The sequence below is a fragment of the Helicoverpa zea genome, chromosome 11 (assembly GCF_022581195.2).
Source record: "Helicoverpa zea isolate HzStark_Cry1AcR chromosome 11, ilHelZeax1.1, whole genome shotgun sequence".
NCBI classification, from domain to species: domain Eukaryota; kingdom Metazoa; phylum Arthropoda; class Insecta; order Lepidoptera; family Noctuidae; genus Helicoverpa; species Helicoverpa zea.
The window spans coordinates 3,144,568-3,165,047 of NC_061462.1; the positions used below are offsets into that span (position 1 = coordinate 3,144,568).

The 20,480-nt window shown below is 35.1% G+C and overlaps 2 protein-coding genes across 2 annotated transcripts; one reads left to right on the forward strand and one right to left on the reverse strand.

Moving 5' to 3' along the window:
• Positions 1 to 585: 585 nt before the first annotated feature.
• On the reverse strand, positions 586 to 10,027 carry LOC124634675. The gene is made up of 8 exons (XM_047170336.1): positions 9,822 to 10,027; positions 8,613 to 8,780; positions 8,052 to 8,191; positions 7,622 to 7,815; positions 3,558 to 3,700; positions 1,888 to 2,055; positions 1,455 to 1,594; positions 586 to 871 (listed from the first exon to the last, which is right to left on the reverse strand). Exons 1-8 carry the CDS (start codon positions 9,955 to 9,957, stop codon positions 680 to 682), a joined length of 1,281 nt encoding a protein of 426 aa, XP_047026292.1. The 5' UTR covers positions 9,958 to 10,027; the 3' UTR covers positions 586 to 679.
• An 8,576-nt stretch (positions 10,028 to 18,603) lies between these two features.
• On the forward strand, positions 18,604 to 20,116 carry LOC124634324 (glutathione S-transferase-like). Its single transcript, XM_047169860.1, has 4 exons — positions 18,604 to 18,754; positions 19,092 to 19,259; positions 19,506 to 19,645; positions 19,907 to 20,116. The coding sequence occupies exons 1-4, from the start codon at positions 18,619 to 18,621 to the stop codon at positions 20,078 to 20,080; spliced, it is 618 nt and encodes a 205-aa protein (XP_047025816.1). The 5' UTR covers positions 18,604 to 18,618; the 3' UTR covers positions 20,081 to 20,116.
• Positions 20,117 to 20,480: the final 364 nt, after the last annotated feature.

The following is a 20,480-nucleotide window of genomic DNA, read 5'->3' on the forward strand; positions in this document are numbered from 1 at the left end:
TTCCTCTCAAAGCCCGAGAAAATTTGACCCCCATTTTAAATGTAACTTATACTTAAAGAAGACCCATGATGAGTTTCATCTTAAGTCGTACAGCAATCCACCAAGGCACCAAAGGCCAACAAACACACAGTCAAATCAAATTCATTCACATTAAGTACGAACTGTTGACTATACGATTCGGCAAGGCATGTATCGATGTTTTGACGATTTTTTACAGTAGGTAACACGATATCAGTTATTATGACGGAAAAGGCGTTGTACTGTTATCGATCTGATATTCCGTGTTTAAAAACATTATTCTAACGGCCTTGGACTATTAGATTTTTTTTTCGGCCATATTAAATTGGTGTGTTTGTTTTGTATGACAGTTGAAGAAGTGGATTAGATTGGACAATTTTTGTAGCATTGATATCATATAGTTTAACAAAATGTAGCCTAATATTTCCTTTATAGTCAGCAACAAAAAGTCCGATACCACAATTATAATTTTACAATATACCTGAACACTTAAATGCATAAGTTGAGTTTGAGTGCTCAAGGGAGACAAAAACGGGTATCTAACTCTCTTCTTTTCCAAAATGCAGATTTGACTTGAACATTAATTTATTTATTCATAATCCTTATCACTAACATTACATATACTTAACCTAACGCGTGAGACACATAAGTTATTTACTTCTTATCCAAATCGTTTCTTAATACAGTCAAGGTTATAAGGTCCTCTAGCTGCGATATACTCCTTAACTCCTGGTGCATTCCAGATCTCTTCACAGACAGCTTTAATAGCTGGATAGTTCTTCTCCACTTCCATAGTGAAGAAGAAATTTGTACTATCAACTGTAGTGCATAGGACGAACTCACCCCATGAAAGCTGTAACAATAACAACCGTTTTTAACATCGTCGAGTCGTTTTATCTCTCTTTGGCTTCCACTAGCGTAACCTCAGCAACTAATGAAATGATTTCAGTGTTAAAAAAGGCCTTGCAAGCCCTTAATTTCTTTCAAAACCTTAAAAAATCATAATTTATATTAACTAAAAAAATTTCGACAAGATACAATGGGCATGATTCACTTGGGCATATCATATCTAATAATATTATGAGAATTATACAAGATACTGTAAAAATAATCCTGTCTTATCAAAGTTGCTATCGTTTTATTTACGTAGATAGGCAACTTGATTTATATGGATAGTCTTATCGGTATGCTAAGTTTCATCACCTGTCTATTTATGATCAAAGTGTAACATCAGATTATAATACCTAAGATTAAATTTGAATTTTTGCTACTCTTTTATGTAATAAATATTTAATAGATTTGGATGGTATTAATACAGCATTTACATCAGAAAAGCATAGGTATAGGCATGTCTTTGTACGGGTGTGGCTAATAGTTCCCTAGAGGGAAGCGTGTAAAACATCAGGTGGATATCAGTAGTAGTTTTAAATAGTCACCTTTCCACTGAAATATCCGCCGTTTTCTTTCAACAACTTTTCGAACCTCGAGAAGTAGTAATCAATGTGCTCATTGAACAATTTGTTTCTCAATTCTACTTTCTTTTGTGGGTCTGGTTCGTGAACAGCTGCGATGACATCTAAAAGGTAAATCACATAATGTATTTTTATCATTTGCTTTAATTATTTAATAATGTTATGCACTTTGTAGGGCAGCACCACTAAAATATTTCATCATTATCATCCCTTTCGATCCACTGCAGAGCACGGGCCTTTTCTCGTACAATGAAGGAAAGAAAGAGCATTCGTCACCACGCTTGCTCAACGTAGATCAGCGATGCTAACTTTTTGATTCTAGGTTTCATTACTAAGTTTTCCTCGACCATCAGTAATTAATATCCAAGATTTTAAGAGATTTAGAGTTCATACTCACTTTTATTGTAATCCATAATAGAATATACTGCAGAGTCCACTTGAGCGTTCTTCCAAGGATCACTGGGTATCAGATCAGTACCTCTGGCTACATATCTAGCGATTGCCAGACTCTGGCACAGAACCTTGCCATCTTCTTCGTATACAGGAAACTGGCCGAATGGCAGAGCTGTAAATAAATAGCTTCATAACTTCTGAGCTCGAAGAACATGCATCAGGTAAAAAAAGTATACCTCTGATGACCCTTGAACTTTGATATTTTTTTGTAATTCTCCCTTCTATATAAAGAAGGGAGAATATCTATATATAGAAGGGAGAATTACAAAAAAATATCAAAGTTCAAGGGTCATCAGAGTTAGGAGACGAGAGATCAGAGAGACCTATTTAATTTATTATATGAACAATAATGCTTTAAGTATGACTTATTACAACATGATCACAAAGTATGGCATACGAAATACTTAGTAGAAATCTAAATTAAGACCATACTAATGATTTACTATCCTTCCCCTATAGATGTCGAAAATAAACTTTGAGAGTAGTTTCAAAATAGATGCACGTTTCTCAGTTTCTAGCACTTCGTATGAAGAACTACATAAATAGGTAATACGATTCATTAAATGCGTACTATTAAAATAAAACATGTCGCGTACATAAATTAATAATAGGTATGAGGAAGTTATCCCGACAATCTAATGTTTATTCTACTGATAACATTTCAAGGCTTGTCAGCTATTTTTGTATTATAAGTACTGACCTATACTTTTTGTGTAACGATTATAACAGTAATGTGTATAATCATGTTTTTTTTTTGTTCGAAAGCCATTAAACATGACCTTTGAGTCATTATATTGATCCATCTACTTCAATAGGTAGGTATATCATTACGTAATCTGTGAGATTTATGGTCACCATAACAACTTACGTATAATCATCGGCAGGGATATTGAGCCCTGACCTTCACCTGCGCAGAAGCGATTTATTGGTTTATTGCCTTATGTGTACAGTGCGCAAAGTGTGTTGATTTATGCGCAGTCTGACACCAGTCTAACCAAAGGGTATCGGGTTGCCCGGGTAACTGGGTAAGAGGTCAGATAGGCAGTCGCTTCTTGTAAAGCACTGGTACTCAGCTGAATCCGGTTAGACTGGAAGCCGACCCCAACATGATTGGGAAAAGGCTCGGGAGATGATGATGATGATGATGTGTACAGTGCGCAAAGCGATCCCCACTCTTCCGCCGAGAGCTCAATATCCGTGCCGATAACTAAACATACTATTATCTTTTGATCTGGGTCTACCACAACAATGTCTTTGTTAATATTTAAAAGGCGTAAGAACATTTCATGAAACAAATTGGACCTACATAATTAACATCAATTGACGTCACTCTAATACGAATACACAACTATATCAATAAAACTTCATCATGAAAATTTGGGTCGAACTATGGGTGGTTCTATGTTTTGTTTGTTCCTCTTTCACTAAAAACTTTATGGATTTCGATAAAACTTGGCAGTAATATACCTTACAGGTACCTATGTCAAAATAATAAATAATTATGCTAGAATATTTCTCTTGAGATGCCGCTGAAACCGTGGGGAAACTAATTAAAAAATACTAACAACCTTTAATGATTTAAATACCACTATACATATAAATAAAGATACTTACTTTCTTTAATTTCTGGTACAGGCCAAATAGTTACATCGTGACGCACATCCTCAAATTCCTGTCCAGTATAATGTAGAAGATATCTTATCTTCTCACCAAGACCATTAAAATCGAAATACTGAAGTCTACGCGGCATTTTTACTTATTTAAAAAAATCTAAACAACTAACTTGTTCCGACACTGTTTGCGTACTAAATTCGTATAGCCCAAAACATCGTTATATAGGATAATGTGTTTAGAATGAGTAAACAGAGACTGTTTTATGTTCCGTCTCACTCATTGATTTTTTCATAAGTAGTTTTTGCTCACGGTATCCTGATATGTTGGCATTGAAATTTGGACTTTATTACACGGAGATAATGTTGGTTTTTAATGGCATATAGTTTGTTGAATTCGTTGATTGTTTAGTTCCTGTGATTATAAGAAAAACATTGATTTTTATGCAGATCAGTCTCACAGTAAAGTTATTAAGATCTCAATGTAATTTTCCTAAAAATATTTCGTAGGTAAGTTCCAAATATATTAATGTGTTTTTTGTACCAATTTGAAATGCAGCTCTCTATTAAAAATTAATTCTAAAATAGAAGATGTTTTCCTTATTCTACCAACAAGCAGTAGTTAGGTATACCTACATTATTTTTAAATTGCTTTTTAACATTATGTCGCATTTCAAAATGATGATGTTAGCACGATGACTTGCAAAACTCATGCCCGTAGGTATTTCATATTGCGCAACATGACCTCGGTTGAAACAGATTTTGTTGGCGATCTGAAAAATGTGTTCTGTCTGTGGTATTTTTCCACTAAACTATTGATAAGGTTTATTGACTTATGATTATGTAAGAGAAAGTGCAAGATTAAGTTTCAGAAAAAAGTAATTTCTGACTGCCAATCATCGACACCTACCTACATCTTAAAGTGATAAAAATCACTATTATTACCTACCTTCATCTAAGTGACAAAAATCAGTTAAGCAAATGATTTCTCTATTTAAGACCATTTTACAATAAAATTAATTAGATTATTAATTGGGATTAAATAATATTAATATAACGCGATAAAATCCGTAAAAGTAGTTTTATTTAAATAACCATTTTACAATTTAAAATGCCAAATATAGGGACGATCGAACTGTTATCGTAAAATATATTTTTTTATAATTTTATATAATACGTTTAGTACATATTAAATATAGTATTATTTGTAAAAAAATATTAGAAGCTACCTATCTGCAAACCTGTTCTGTGGTTCTAACAGAGGAAGCTAATTCATCATCATCATCATCATCTCAGCCATAGGACGTCCACTGCTGAACATAGGCCTCCCCCTTTGATCTCCACAGATACCTGTTGGAAGCGACCTGCATCCAGCGTCTTCCGGCGACCTTTATAAGGTCGTCTGTCCACCTCGTTGGTGGACGTCCTACGCTGCGCTTGCTAGTCCGTGGTCTCCACTCCAGCACTTTTCGGCCCCATCTGCCATCTGCTCTGCGAGCAATATGGCCTGCCCATTGCCACTTCAACTTGCTAATCCGGTGGGCTATATCGGTCACTTTGGTTCGTCTACGGATCTCCTCGTTTCGGATTCGATCACGTAGAGAAACACCGAGCATAGCCCTCTCCATAGCTCGTTGAGCGACTTTGAGCTTTGAGATGAGGCCGATAGTGAGAGACCACGTTTCGGTGCCGTAAGTCATCACTGGTAACACACATTGGTTGAAGACTTTCGTCTTGAGGCACTGAGGTATGTCGGACGAAAAGACATTGCGTAGTTTCCCGAACGCTGCCCAGCCGAGTTGGATTCGGCGGTTGACCTCTTTCTCGAAGTTGGACCTACCTAATTGGACTACTTGTCCTAGGTAGATATATGAGTCAACAACTTCGAGTACCGAGCTTCCAACAGAGACTGGGGTGGGCTGAACATGGACATTTGACATAATTTTCGTCTTGTCCATGTTCATTTTCAGGCCCACCCGTTGTGAAACTCGGTCGAGGCCCTCGAGCATCATACTGAGTTCCTCCATCGACTTTGCCATGACTACGATGTCGTCGGCAAACCGAAGGTGAGCGATGTATTCGCCGTTGGAGGAAGCTAATTGACCACCAGTTATTTATGTCTTATGTATATTCAAAAAATATACAAATTAAATGCATATAACAGCTACATACACAATATGCACATACAATCCATTATCCGATGAGCTGTCCGTAGTCTCCATTGTAAGCATCTCTCATCTGACCTCGGTCGACGATTACATCAATTTTTTAATCAAACAAATGTGAATAAAATTGGTGTATAAAGTCCATGGCCAATATAGGAGTTCAAAGTCAATGTCATTCGTTGTTATTATTTTTAGTGGCGTGGGCAACACATTCCGGGGGATAATAATAGTCTTTGATCAATAAATGAGAAAGTTAGTTTGTTTTTAGAGAAATTCACCTTGGTGATATGTGGTACCATAAGGGACAGTTCAATCTGGGTGCGACAATTTCCCCGGAAAACTTATTATTTTGTAACTGATGTCTCCCAGCGAATTCATCAAATTAAATCAAATCTTTTATTTTATTTAGGCCTTTACAATCACTTATGAACGTCAAAAATTATAAAGAAGGTTCATTCTAGTTGCCCATTCCAAAAGCAGCTTCCTAGAGAGAAGAACAGGCAAGAAACTTCATGGTTACTCTTTTTAAAACATAACGGGTATTACATTTGGTATGTAGTGCTTACAATATTTTAAGGGTATCCATGATATTCTTCAGGAACTACACCGTTTTCCCGTTTGCATAAAAGTAGCCTATAGCCTAGCTAGCTATCCTGGCAGGGTCGCCATGTAACATCTCCATAGGGGTGGTGTATTCAAAGACGTGTTGCTTCGAAAAAGTCTGATTTATTATTGCCAAATTTCCAATAACCATACAACACAAAGTACTTAAAACTATTCGCTGATTAAGCGCAACGTACCTTATTGTTTCTCAATCATCCTTCTCCGTTGACAAATGGATTATCAGTCCGTGCAAGCAAACTATCATACAAAGAAGCTAAACCTGCAGATTTTTTTGTTTCTTTTTTTTTGACAGATGTTTGATTGTTTATTTGTAGCTCTCATCAAATACGTAAGTTTACGGGTTTGAAGTCAGTATATTTGACGAGCGTTAAGCACTTTATTTGAAGAGTTTTAATACATAGGTACTTTCTGTATTTTGAGTTCTTTACAAACTGTCCGCGTATTTATCCGCTATAATTTTATTGATAATATTTCTTAGGACATGAGTTGCACGCTATTAGGAGACATTTGAACTAAGAATCATCGGCACGAATCTGGAGCGCTGACCTGCGCACAAGTGATTTATTAGCAAAGAACCAATCCCGAGCGACGGCTATGACGCGATGCGCTGCGGGCCAATCACCGCTTTAGCCCGCCCCCGCGCCTCACTTCATAACACAAAAGGGACCCAATAAATTACTTCTGCGCACGTGAAGGTCAGCGCCCAAGATTCGTGCCGATGATTATATCTCATTCACAACATTAAGCCTCAATTAATGTATGGTTTCAATCCAGGCACTCATTTAGTAAGTATAAACTTGCATATAGGTAACTGCATCTAGCTAGCAAAAGTAGAGTATTTGAAATCAGTTCAGTCATTTTCAAGTTTTCCTTAGCAACACTTTGTTGTTTACTTGACAAAGATATGAAGAAGATAGCTAGACAGATAACACCATATTATATCTGGTTATGTATTACAAGATAAAGTGAAGATATGACTAAGCTGTCAATGAGGAATCATCGGACGTCAAATTACTAAGGCTGTGTGTGTGACAAGAACCAATTTTCAGTTTCTGGGCTGCTTCTACTACAAAGCGATTTTGGACAAGCCTGGGTATCGAACCCAAAACTCTGTGCACACCAGTCGCACTATGCGACTACTAGATCAATGATGCAGTAGTTATAATGAGCTGGTAATTAAAGCAAGGATATAAAAAAAAAAACATATTCTGTTTTAAAAAAAGGGTTTTAATAATAACTTAATTTATTTACAAATACAACATGTTATAATTATCTTTACTGCTTATTCATACGCGCTTTAATTTCTTCGAAGTCATAAGGTCCTCTAGCGACAATATATTCCTTCACTCCCGGCAGATTCCTGATTTCCTTAACCAGAGCATCTACAGCAGGGTATTTCTTTTCCACGTTCGTACCCAGGAACAAATTACCGGCTTCAACAATACCTAAGAGTATGAATTCTCCCCAGGATAGCTGGGAAAAAAAAAATTGAATAAGCACATATGTATAAAAAATACAATAGTATTTTCGGGATCAGCTTCAAAAACACTCCTGAGTATGATAGATTTTTCCCTCCACAAAAAACAGTTTATTTTTAAGAGGATTGCAAAGTTTTAAAATCGATTTGCAGATTATATGAAGACAATTTGTGGTTTGTGACTTTTTTAAAACAAATTATAAGAAAAAAAAAATCGTTTTGTGATATTCACCTTTCCACTGAAGTATCCGCCGTTTTCTTTCAATAAGTTATTGAACCTTGAGAAGTAATACTCAATGGTTTCAGTGTGTAGTTTTTCAACCATCTCCTTTTGCTTTGCTTGATCCTTTTCTTGGATTACTGGGGTTACATCTGAAACAAAAGTAAACATACTGTTACTTAATTGCTCATAGGCATGATGCATCGAAATTGTCTTCTTTATATTAATGGTTACATAAATCATCATAGTTACATATTTTGTACTAGATGACTAAAAAGCTTGATGAGACGGCTACCTTCAAACTAAAAACCTTAACCTATTGGCCAGTCACAACTGGTCAGGACTAATTTGATGTCTGCAATCTGCGAGAACCTTAGAATGGTCAGGCAGTTTTATATCTTGCAAGCCCTTTTTTTTTGTTTCAGCTGAGGAAAATGCCTGACGCATATCTTGCAAACCGTAGCCAGTAACATGCAGCCAATTATAGATCCCCACTTTTAAACTAGTGTATAAATGATACTTATATCGTATATAATCGTGTCGTTATATCGAATTGTTTAAGTATATACTCACTTTTCCAATAATCCAAAACGGAATACACAGCGGATTCCACCTGAGCGTACTTCCAAGGGTCACTGGGTATCAGATCTGTACCCCTGGCTACATACTTGGCAATAGCTAAGCTTTGACATAGAACACGTCCATCTTCCTCGTATACGGGCAGCTGACCGAATGGGAGCTCTGAGGAGAAAACATCGAATTAAGGTTTGAAACATTATGTAGAAAAAAAAGTTTATTCAATTAAATAAATAATACAAACTACACCTTTATTTAGAAACTTAAAATTACTTTATTTTACTAAAAATAAAAAAAGAGTTCCCTATGTAGAACAATTAATGCATATTAAACTGAAATCCTGATAATCAGTTTCATTTTAACATTTAATTCAGTTAAATAAATAATACAAACTACACCTTTATTTAGAAACTTAAAATTACTTTATTTTACTAAAAATAAAGATAAAAATTCCCTATGTAGAACAATTAATGCATATTAAACTGAAATCCTGATAATCGGTTTCATTTTAACATTTAATTCAGTTAAATAAATAATACAAACTACACCTTTATTTAGAAACTTTATTTTACTAAAAATAAAAATAAAAATTCCCTATGTAGAACAATTAATGCATATTAAACTGAAATCCTGATAATCAGTTTCATTTTAACCGACTTCCCAAAAAAGGGGTCTTTCTGTTCTTTTATGTTTGGTTGCGCCTTATAATCACTCCATCTTTTTTATCCCAAAACAGGCAAAGAAGACATGAAAATCGGTGTTTGCTCTTTAGTTCACCATTATCAGTAATTAAGGTAAGTATATTTTTATATCAATATTTTTTAATGTTGTACTTGATAAATATAAGCTGCATTTTATATCTTATCGCGACAACGCTATATTTGCGTACAAATAACGCTATGGATAAGGGTACATCTTTCATGAAAAAATTACAAGCATAAATCAATTGTAACATTACATCATAATTGTATTTTCGGTGCCACTGACTGTAATATAGGTACTAGGTACAAATAAATTAAAAATCTTCATTTATCCGATTAAGTATTTAGTAAATTGAGGGGTTTTCGGATTTTAATTAGAGTCTAAATGAAATTATAACAGCATTAATACACAAGAAAAGCGGAATTTATATCGATGCTAATATCCAACCACAAAATTATATTAAACGGATAGGTAATAAAAAAATATATAAAAATATTTACTCACTCTCTTTCAGCTTAAGGTCGGGCCAATTACCAAGTTCAATTCTATTATCTTCAAAATCCTGTTTAGTGTAATGCAAAATGTATCTTATCGGTTCAGCAAGACCGTTGATATTGAAATACGTAAGTTTCTTAGGCATTATGACGTTTTTGGTACGGACAACTAGCTGCGTTGGGATCAGTTAACGAACTAAAGTTGCGCTTCTAAATTCTACGGTTATAGCTAATAATATTACAACGTATGATGATGCAGCACTTCTAGTATTATCAAGTTTTGTTTGTTTCGTTTCCTCTAAAGTGGAGGCGATTGGGTCCAATGTTGGATCCAATGTTTTCATCCGGTGCGTGGAAGAGAAGTGGGCGCTCACTGGCAGCACGGTTTTCGAATAAAAATAATACAGTATGGATTGATAACTTATACCTTTATAATAAATCGTTCAAATTATACTATAAGAGTACATAAAATGTGTGTAATAACGAAAATGATATAATAATAGTCAGGCACTGTCTGGACTAGTCCAACAGTCAATGTTTATCTCTCTTCCAATTTAAACAACCAACATTCGCTTCAAAGTTGGAACCAACTTTTAGAATGAACATTGACTCACAGACAGCCGTTTTTGTGTAGGTACTGTAACGTAGTTAGAAACTTTTTCATTTGTGAGGTTTTATTCGTTAGATATTTTTGATACTGACCGGGCAATCATTTCAAATGTATTCGATTTGTTCCATAGAATAAGTTTTTTATATTGAAGTGTGTCACTTCACCTCTCGAGCCCAAGCAATAAACGTCGTGATATCGAATCAGTTTTTCATTTTGAGCAAGATAATTATTCCCGGTACGACAATTTGGTGGAGGCGCCGTCGCCGAAGCCCCTAAAAATACAAAGTACTAAGTTTTAGATCACGCGAAAAAAAATTGGCTTGGTGACAGATATTGAAGAAAAAGCGGAGGTGTCGAGTCGAGAAGGGTAACGTATACTACGCGGCGGAGCCAGCGAACTACAGACAAGTTAAGTAAAATCATATTTATCACTATAACGATGACGCAAACCATTAATTTTTTCACGGGTACAGATGACGTGAATTTCGATGAATTTCTGGTCCAATTTAAACTAATTGCCGCAATTAATAAATGGGCGGAGAATGATCTCGCACTAATATTAGGTGCATATTTGCAAGGGCCTGCATTGTCCTTCTTTAAAAATCTATACACAGAAGGCATTGCTTTCAAGACTATTTGTGACAAAATAAAGGAAGAATTTCCATCCATAACTAATTACGTGGAGAAATTCTATAGTTCTCGGCAAAATAAAGACGAGGACCTTATAATGTTTTATTATCGATTAAACGATTTGAGTATGAAGGCCCAAATAAATGACGAAAGTATTTTCATCAAGACATATCTAAAGGGGCTGACAAACGAAAATTTACAAAAGCTGGGAACGCGTGTATATAATTCGAAGGCAGAGTTGAGAATGACATTAATACAAATAAAAGAATTATTTGGTCAAGATCAGAAATCGTCAATAAATTTGCCCATCCAACCCCCGCGAGGGATTTTGTCAAAAGTTAGATTTGAACACCCCTTCGAAATTACGAGATCACCATCCACATCGACACCGAGGGCACAGAGTCCAACACCATCACCATCAACCTCGACACCCCGACCAATGGAACCACGAAATACGGAAACATTTCATACGCCTAGATACAACTTGAGACCTAGATTTAGGTTTACAAATACGAACAGCAATAACGCTCGGTTCTTTTCTAGCCCAAGAAGTCGTGATGATAACCCAAACTACCAAGGACGCAGACATTAGAAAAAGAGAAAATGACAGGGGAGTTGCGAGCTGCGTCCGAAGAAAATAAACTCCCAGATGAAAACAATAAAACCGGTCAGTCTGTTCCTTTAATAAACATTTCCATCAGCCATCAAAACATTCTTGCGCTGATAGACACTGGAGCTTCGATCTCCTGCATGTCTGAACAGCTGGCATTAAAATTAAACATTAATTTCACTCATGACGAAACGAGGTATTGCATCAAGTCCATCTCCGGCTCTTGTTTGAAGATTGTTGGATCCGCTATGGTCAATATAATATTGGATTCATATCTCTTCAAGAACGAACTCATCATCATTAAAGACATAAGTCAAGATGTGATACTCGGTCAAGACTTTCTATATAAGAATAAAGCATTGATAGACTTTAGTAACGAACGTTTAGTTGTAATGAATCGCATATATGTTCCGTTTCACAAAGTCTCCCGAGATATTGCTTCAGAATCAAATACATTAGTTTATTGTCATCATAATGCCATAATGACATCAGGTAGTTTGAAAACATTGTCAAAATCAGACTATATTTATTTTTCAGAAAAGATTAGGGATAATGACGATTATGTGTTAGGTTCTAAATATGTTTCACATTCATTAAGAACGCAAGATGATAAGTCTTTAATAGATACTATTAACATAAGCCCAGACCTGCGTGTTGAAGAAAAAACAGAATTGAAGAATTTGTTCCTTTCATATAGAAAATGTTTTGCTTTTTCCACGTCAGAGTTAGGAAATTGTGATTTAGTAAATATTGAAATAAAAACAACTGACGAAATACCGGTTCACCGACCTCCTTATAGGGTTTCACCGAAACAATTAGAGATTATAAACACACAAGTAGATGAAATGTTAAAAAATGGGGTTATTAGAGAGTCAAAAAGCGCCTATGCATCACCCGTGGTATTAGTACAAAAACCCGATCACACATGGAGATTTTGCATTGATTACCGAAAATTGAATAAAAAAGTTATAACAGATAGTTATCCACTACCGATAATTGAAGATATTGTTATTTATTTGTCGGGAGCAAAATTTTTTGCAGATTTAGATTTAAATTCAGGATATTGGCAACAAAAGCTATCTGAAAAAGATAAACACAAGACTGCTTTTGTAACGCCTTCCGGATTATATGAATTCAATGTATTACCATTTGGACTTAAAACAAGTCAGGCCATTTTTCAGCGGACGATGGATAAAGTCTTAGCGGGAATCAAATATAAAAATGCTATATGTTATGTTGATAATATCCTGATCTGGGGTAAAAATTTTGTCGAGTTCAAAACTGCACTCACAGAAGTATTAGAACGACTTAAAAGAGCGAATCTTACGTTAAAATCTAATAAATGTAGCTTTGGTTATAATGTTGTAAGCGTATTAGGGCATGAGATATCGGGAGTAGGGATTAGGCATGATAAGAAAAAGTTGTAGGCATTGATGTCGGTAAAACCACCGGTTAATACGAAACAAGTCAAATCTATCTTAGGATTATTTTCATATTATCGTAAATTTATTAACCATTTTGCTGACATAGTTCTTCCATTAACTAAATTATTAAAGAAAGGTGTCAAATTTAGTTGGGCGCAGGAGCAGCAAGAAGCTTTCGACACCATCATAAAATATATGTCCAACCCACCGATTCTGAAGTTTTATTCAGTTAATAAAGATATCTTGACTCGCCTTTATGTAGATGCAAGTGGAGAGGCGTTGGGCTGCTGTTTGATGCAAGGTAAGGAAATTATGCATCCAGTGGCATATGCTTCTAGGAAACTGAGTGAGAGTGAAAGAAAATATTCTACAACTGAGAAGGAATGCTTGGCGTTAGTATGGGCTCTGAACTATTTCAAACATTTCCTATGGGGAATGAAATTTCAGGTGATGACAGATCATAAGGCGTTGTGTTGGCTGAGAGATAGAAAGGATATGAACGGAAGATTGGCGAGATGGTCTTTGTGCATTCAATCGTATGAGTTTGATATTGTTCATTGTGCAGGGAGAGAGAATGTAATTGCGGACTTTTTGAGTAGGAATCCATTAAGTCAGGAGGATAGCGGTAAAGAAACGATAGGTGATATGCAAGAAGATGGTATGCACTTATATAAGATAGAGGTAGTCAGATTGAAAGACGAGCAAAGGCAGGATAGCTTCTGTAGACAAATTTCAGATAAAATCAGTGAGAATGATGGAGGAGAGTATAAGAGCTTCAGACTTGTCAATGATGTGCTATGCAAGAAAGCGAGGAGGTTTAATGAAATAAAGAATTTGATTGTGGTACCAAAACAAATATTACCAAGTATACTACAAGAATTACATGATGACCCATGGTCAGGGGGACATTTAGGACTAGCAAAGACTTTGACGAAATTTTGCACTAAATATTTTATAAAAGATGCGGAAAAGGAGGTTGAAAGATATGTTAAGAGTTGCATGGTTTGTCAGGAACGAAAGAAGGTGAAAGGTGTTGCACAATTACAGCCAGTAGTGGTAAACCATTTGATGGAAAAGATAGGTATAGACATACTAGGTCCTTTTAGGAAGTCGAGAAATGGTAATAGATTTGTGATTGTAGCCGTGGAATATGTGTCTAAGTATGCGATTTGTAAGGCAGTTCCTAGAGCGACAGCGCAGAGTGTGAGTGAGTTTCTGATTGAAGAAATATTTTGTCGACTAGGAGGCGTGAAAGAAGTTATTTCGGATAGGGGTTCGGTTTTTACGTCACATTTAGTTAGGGACACTATTAATTATTTTGGAGCGAAGTCATGTTTCACGACAGCTTTTCACCCAGCCTCTAATGGTTTAGTTGAGAGATTTAACAGATCATTAACACAAATGTTATCAATGTATGTTTCTGGGGATCAGCGTAATTGGTGTTATTATATACCGTTAGTTTGTTATGCGTACAACACTAGTAAGCATGCTAGTACTAAAATATCGCCCTATATGATTATGTACGCTAAAGAACCATTATTTCAGACAGATATAAGAGTAAATGATGATAGGAGTAGTGAGGTTGATTTTAGTAGAAGACATAATATACATAATATGTTATGCCGGAAAGCCTTGAATAATATTAGGAAGGCTCAATTAAAACAGAAAATAGTATATGATACAAAGGCAAAGACTAGGCGTTTTAGTCCAAATCAACTGGTAATGGTTTTTACACCTAGGCGCATTGGTAATAGAAGTATGAAATTGTGTCGATTATATAAAGGTCCATATGAGATTGTTCGACAAATTTCTGATGTTAATTATGTAATTAGAAAGTTAAATAATAGGAGATTTAGAGATATAGTTCATGTAAATAGATTAAAACCATTTAATGCTAGGTTATAAATAATTGTCTTGATTATTATAGTATGGTTTTTCTTAAATTTATTTTATTATTACATGTTACCTGGAACGAGTTGTACGAGCATTGCCGGTGAAGGGATAAGAAGGTGAGCTACTTCATCTTCGTGAGAAGATGATGTCCACGGCAGAGCTACTTCATCTTCAATATGAAAGAAGATGAAGATAACCAATGTGGTCAAGCCTGTGTTATTTTTATAAGTTTTTTAATATTGCTCTGTAAATCTGATCCCAAAATTATTATCTGATTTGGTTTTGAAAAAAAAAAATATTTGGATGGTGAATTGAGGTTGAGATCAACTTCGCAATAAGGGGCATAGCCTCGCGAAGAGTGTTTGCTTGACACAATGGTTTCTGCCGAAGATTTATGATCCCTATATTTGATTTATTTATTATTTAATATTCCAAAATTGTAAAAAAAATAATTATTGGGTAAGATGTTTAGTTGTATCACGTTAGGTGAGAAACTTTGATAACGGTGACTTATCCCTTCATCTGACACGTTAGCGTCCGGCGAAGTTGTAAGTTGTCAATACAAAGTTTTTCTTCGCTTGAAAGGTAATCCCTTCAGGACGGGTGTTCACTTTGAATATCCTTTGCTACTAGAGGCATGTTTCGGGGCTTTTTGCGTGGTTTTGCCTCGAAAAAGTTCACGATAACATGTTTTCTTACAGTGCAGATTGGCACACTTAAGTAAACAACTTAAATGTTATTGTAAACTATCCCGTTGTAAGGGACGTGTTTTTAATTTCCACGCATAGGTAAATTTTAAGATAGGTTGTTTAGGTAGGGACATTTAATATGATTGCCAGCCTACAGTTGCGCTTTTGTGATAAAGTTTCGACTTTATCTTAAGGGCGTAGCTCGTGTAACGTAGTTAGAAACTTTTTCATTTGTGAGGTTTTATTCGTTAGATATTTTTGATACTGACCGGGCAATCATTTCAAATGTATTCGATTTGTTCCATAGAATAAGTTTTTTATATTGAAGTGTGTCACTTCACCTCTCGAGCCCAAGCAATAAACGTCGTGATATCGAATCAGTTTTTCATTTTGAGCAAGATAATTATTCCCGGTACGACAGTACCTACATATGCTAATATGTATATGCATGATAGATAATCATGTTGGTATTAGGCTTTTTTATGCCATGGATAATGAAAGGAAACGGAAGGTTGTCTGACTATTTGAAAACCATCGAAGCGTGCTTCTTGTAGATTTGACTAACGATAATGTTATTTACTTTATGTCAAGTATATTTCTGCAGTACTTAATAATATTATTGCATAATAATTAATCATTATTTAAAGGTGATAAAAATTAAATATTATTTATTGTTTTTTTTTTTACCTTCTACAAAAATCATCAACCTCGAATCATCAATCATCAATCATCATCATCATCATCAACCATCGAAGCGTGCTTCTTGTAGATTTGACTAACGATAATGTTATTTACTTTATGTCAAGTATATTTCTGCAGTACTTAATAATATTATTGCATAATAATTAATCATTATTTAAAGGTGATAAAAATTAAATATTATTTATTGTTTTTTTTTTTACCTTCTACAAAAACAGACGTTAATTGGTATCTAACAATAGTTTACTGTGACCAAATTCTAAAAACTTTTTCTTTATGTCATTCTAGCATTTGATTATTTAAATCCAGTGTATCGTACATAGAAACCACTAGAAAGTTTAATTCCAAGTTTTATTCCGATAACCAACACTCCCACGATATTAAAACCTATTTTTAATTCTGACACGCTTTAGTTAAAACAGTCAAGTAATTCAATATAATAATAAAGACTAGACAATAGATCCTTGCTATCTATTATTAGATCTAGTTTCCATAATATTAGTGTACACTGTATATATTTCTGTAGCTATGGAAATATAATCTGTGACCTTCGTAGCCAGACTTTGTTTTATCGTTGGTTTATTCGATACACGTTGTTCTAATGTCTGTGTATTTTGGTCTATCCGCCTACGAATATTAAATATACATTACAAATTGTAGATCTAGACTTTAAAGCCTTTCAAGTTCCAAATGTTGATAATAATTTTTTTTGAGTATTTTAAATTGAACCAATAGTTCCGGAGATTCCCTCCATGTAAAGCTCCGACTTTAAAATAGTTGGGAAAAGGCTAGGCAGATGAGTTACGAAGATTAGTGCGTTCAAGAAAGAAAACAAACTGTTCTACTTTAAATATAAGTGGGTAAGAATATTACCTACGGTCAGAATTGAAACTTATCTAGTTACGGAATTATTCAGCAGTTTGGTCATTTTTAAACCACCAATACGAACTGAATTTGTTACCAATTGTTTTATATCACGGCTCGATCTTTCTCGGTAAGATAAAATGGCCGAGTTTAGTCATGAGTAACACTGTAACATTATAATTTTTTTCGGAATGAGTATGCTATTTTCGTGTGGTTAGGTAGGTATATCAATCGTGGTTGTTATCGACTACCAGCTGCACACTTATTTTTGATTTTAGCCTGTCATAAATAACCTGTCATCATGATTTTATCATTTTGAACTAGTGTTGTAGTTTCTTAAAGCGTCACTGTTTGCCTTCTTTGCGTGTTGGCTTCGTTTCCCGGGTCGGCTGGAAATTGGTTTGTAAGTTTTAGACGTCCACCAACAAGGTGGACAGACGATCTTATAAAGGTCGCCGGAAGACGCTGGATGCAGGTCGCCTCCAACAGGTATCTGTGGAGATCTAAGAGGGAGGCCTATGTTCAGCAGTGGACGTCCTATGGCTGAGGTGATGATGATGATGATGAGACGTCCCATCGGACTATTGGAATTAGTGAATAATATGTAATTTACTTACGTCTGCCCAAATGCATGTACACTAAAATTATATCCTGTCCTGCTGGCTGATCAGCCAAAGCCATTTCATCTCAAAGAAAGATAAAAAGACAGAAAGAAAGAAGAATGTGGAATCAACAATCAACAACCACCGTGATCGATGATTCGCCTGGTCGTTATTATCGTTATAATTCAATTGCACAGTCATAACATTTCGACTTGAAAAACAATTGATAATATTTCTACTAACTTTGTAGGTATCAGTTAAAAGTTCAGTAAACAACTTGCAATTCATGACCTGCGAAGTTCATCCTTTAGTGCACTTAAAGGACAGTAAACAGTAAAAACAATATTAGGTACTTATTTATCTCTTAGACTTAGACTATTCCCGCAGGTCCATCTACACCTTGAATTAATTAACTTATTTGTTACTTCACTTAAATCTGAACTTACTTTATCAAAAGGCAGGTAATCAATTTTTGTTTTCTGATTAAGGCTTCAAGGGGTAAAACCGCATTTTTTGTTCCTAATTTTTCCTGCTAAATTCAATCTATTTATATTTTGTATCCAAACTAAATAACATCTAAATCGTTTCAGCCCGTTAGTCGTAAAGGTGCAACAAACGAACAAACTGACTTCAAAATTAACAACAACAACTACGATTTCACACTAACTGAAGTTCATTGAATTCTACAAAGGGTTATTTAGATATAACTGCAACTATATAAGCAAGTAACTTTCTTTACTTCTTTTATATTAGTTTTTGTTGTTCTTCGTACTTAACTAAGCTAAAATGGCTCCTGTTTACAAACTAAAGTTCTTTAATTTCATGGGTGTTGCTGAACCCATAAGGTACTTGTTTGCCTTTGGTGGTATCAGCTACAAGAATATCGAAATTGAAGACGCTGATTGGCCAGATGTGCAGAAATGTGAGTATAAAATTAACTTAATTTTATTATTTTTGTACTCTAATAAAACCTGTTCTTCAATGTAGGTAATGTCGTAATGTGCAAATAGAATCAAATACATTTAATTTCTTGTCGTAGGCTTGTTCATTTAAATTAATGACTTCATATCTTAATCTACATATCAATTTTGTCTTTATATTAAGAAGTGAGTGGCTTATGAATACCACCATTAAAAATATACCAATCACTGTAGTAATATGTTTTATATAATATTCCCAATATTCTTTACTTTTTTTTTTCAATAAATACTATCTCGAAATTGCACAGAGTAAAATACTTCCATTAATTTTGTTTTCAGCGGTTCCTTTCGGCAAGCTGCCAGTGTTGGAAGTAGACAAGAAGGTGCTATACCAATCTGTGGCCATCAGCCGCTACCTTGGGAAGCTGGTCGGCTTACTTCCAAATGACGACTTGGAAGCAGCTGAGCTTGATGCTATTGCGTTGACTGTCTTCGATTTTGGCACCAGTAAGTATGAAAGACTTTTGCAAAGACAGGAAAAACAACGTAACGGGCTTTTCAGGAATAAGAAGAATTTTTTAAGCCTACGATTATCTTTGAATTGAATGCATCTTAACCTTAAACAATATTTCTTGACTGCTTTTATTGAATGTAATATTTAGGTAAGTATATTGATTTCTAGGCGATATAGACCTCTTTCATAAAAATATATAAAGACGGTGAACTATATAAATTGTCTACCTTTTCTCGCAGAGGTTCACGAATGGTACCACGAGCAAGACAAGGAGAAGAAGTTGTATCTGCAGAAGGAGTTGGAGGAACGCTGGTGCCCGAGATACCTTGGTGACTTGGAAGAGATCGTAAAGCAGAAGGGAACGTACTTCGGAGGACAGGTTAGTAACATTGGGCTATTGAACTCCTTATTTTTTTCAAATTTCAATAGAGTTCAGAACCAGTTGATATTTGGCAGCCACCGCAAATATTTTACTTCTCCTCCGACCGAACTGAATTCAATGAAATAGATTTTTTATATAAAAATATATATACAAATACTGCATGAAATTGTTTAATTTGGAATTTGAAGAATTGATAAATGATGAAATTTGGAATTCAGTTTTATAATTTCTGAACTAATGTTGTAATATCTCCTCCAGAAACTATCCTGGGCTGACCTCTACTTCGTGGGCATCATGGAATCAATCGAGGGTATGTGGGGCTCCAAGATTCTTGAGAAGCAATACCCGTCCCTGTTTACAATCTACAAGCATGTTCACGAGATCCCTGCTATCGAAACCTATGTCAGCAACCGTCCTCATTACAAATATTAAAAATGTATTGGATAAATGATTTGTGATTGAACGAAATGACATTGGTTTTCTTTCATCTGACCTCCTAATGACTGGAGTACTGTAAACCTAAGATCAGGCAGGGGTCAATAATAGCTCAGAATTGGTGCCTTATTGATAAATAAGTATGAATGTTTACTCCCTTTTTCATGACTTGGACATGAATGGCGAAATACAGGATTGTCTTTAAAGTATATACGCCTTTGCTTGACCCTTCTAACAAACCTTTGGTGTTTTATGCCAGTACGTGACTCTTCTCCTAAACGTTTTTCTTCACACTCGTAACCTATTCCATCAACATTTAAAGACCTTATCAACGATTCGTCAACCGTCAAGCCATAAAGTCCAACGAGATCAACTGTCTCCCACTAAATATATGGCG

What these genes read in the sequence shown, in the direction of transcription:
- LOC124634675 (XM_047170336.1), bottom strand. Translation starts at nt 9,957, where the DNA reads ATGCCTAAGAAACTTACGTATTTCAATATCAACGGTCTTGCTGAACCG. An exon ending in CGACCTTAAGCTGAAAGAGA is followed by an intron (nt 8,781 to 9,821) that starts GTGAGTAAATAT and finishes TTTTCTCCTCAG; the next exon opens with AGCTCCCATTCGGTCAGCTG. An exon ending in CGTTTTGGATTATTGGAAAA is followed by an intron (nt 8,192 to 8,612) that starts GTGAGTATATAC and finishes CTTTTGTTTCAG; the next exon opens with ATGTAACCCCAGTAATCCAA.
- LOC124634324 (XM_047169860.1), top strand. Translation starts at nt 18,619, where the DNA reads ATGGCTCCTGTTTACAAACTAAAGTTCTTTAATTTCATGGGTGTTGCT. An exon ending in TTGGCCAGATGTGCAGAAAT is followed by an intron (nt 18,755 to 19,091) that starts GTGAGTATAAAA and finishes TTTTGTTTTCAG; the next exon opens with CGGTTCCTTTCGGCAAGCTG. An exon ending in TGTCTTCGATTTTGGCACCA is followed by an intron (nt 19,260 to 19,505) that starts GTAAGTATGAAA and finishes CTTTTCTCGCAG; the next exon opens with AGGTTCACGAATGGTACCAC.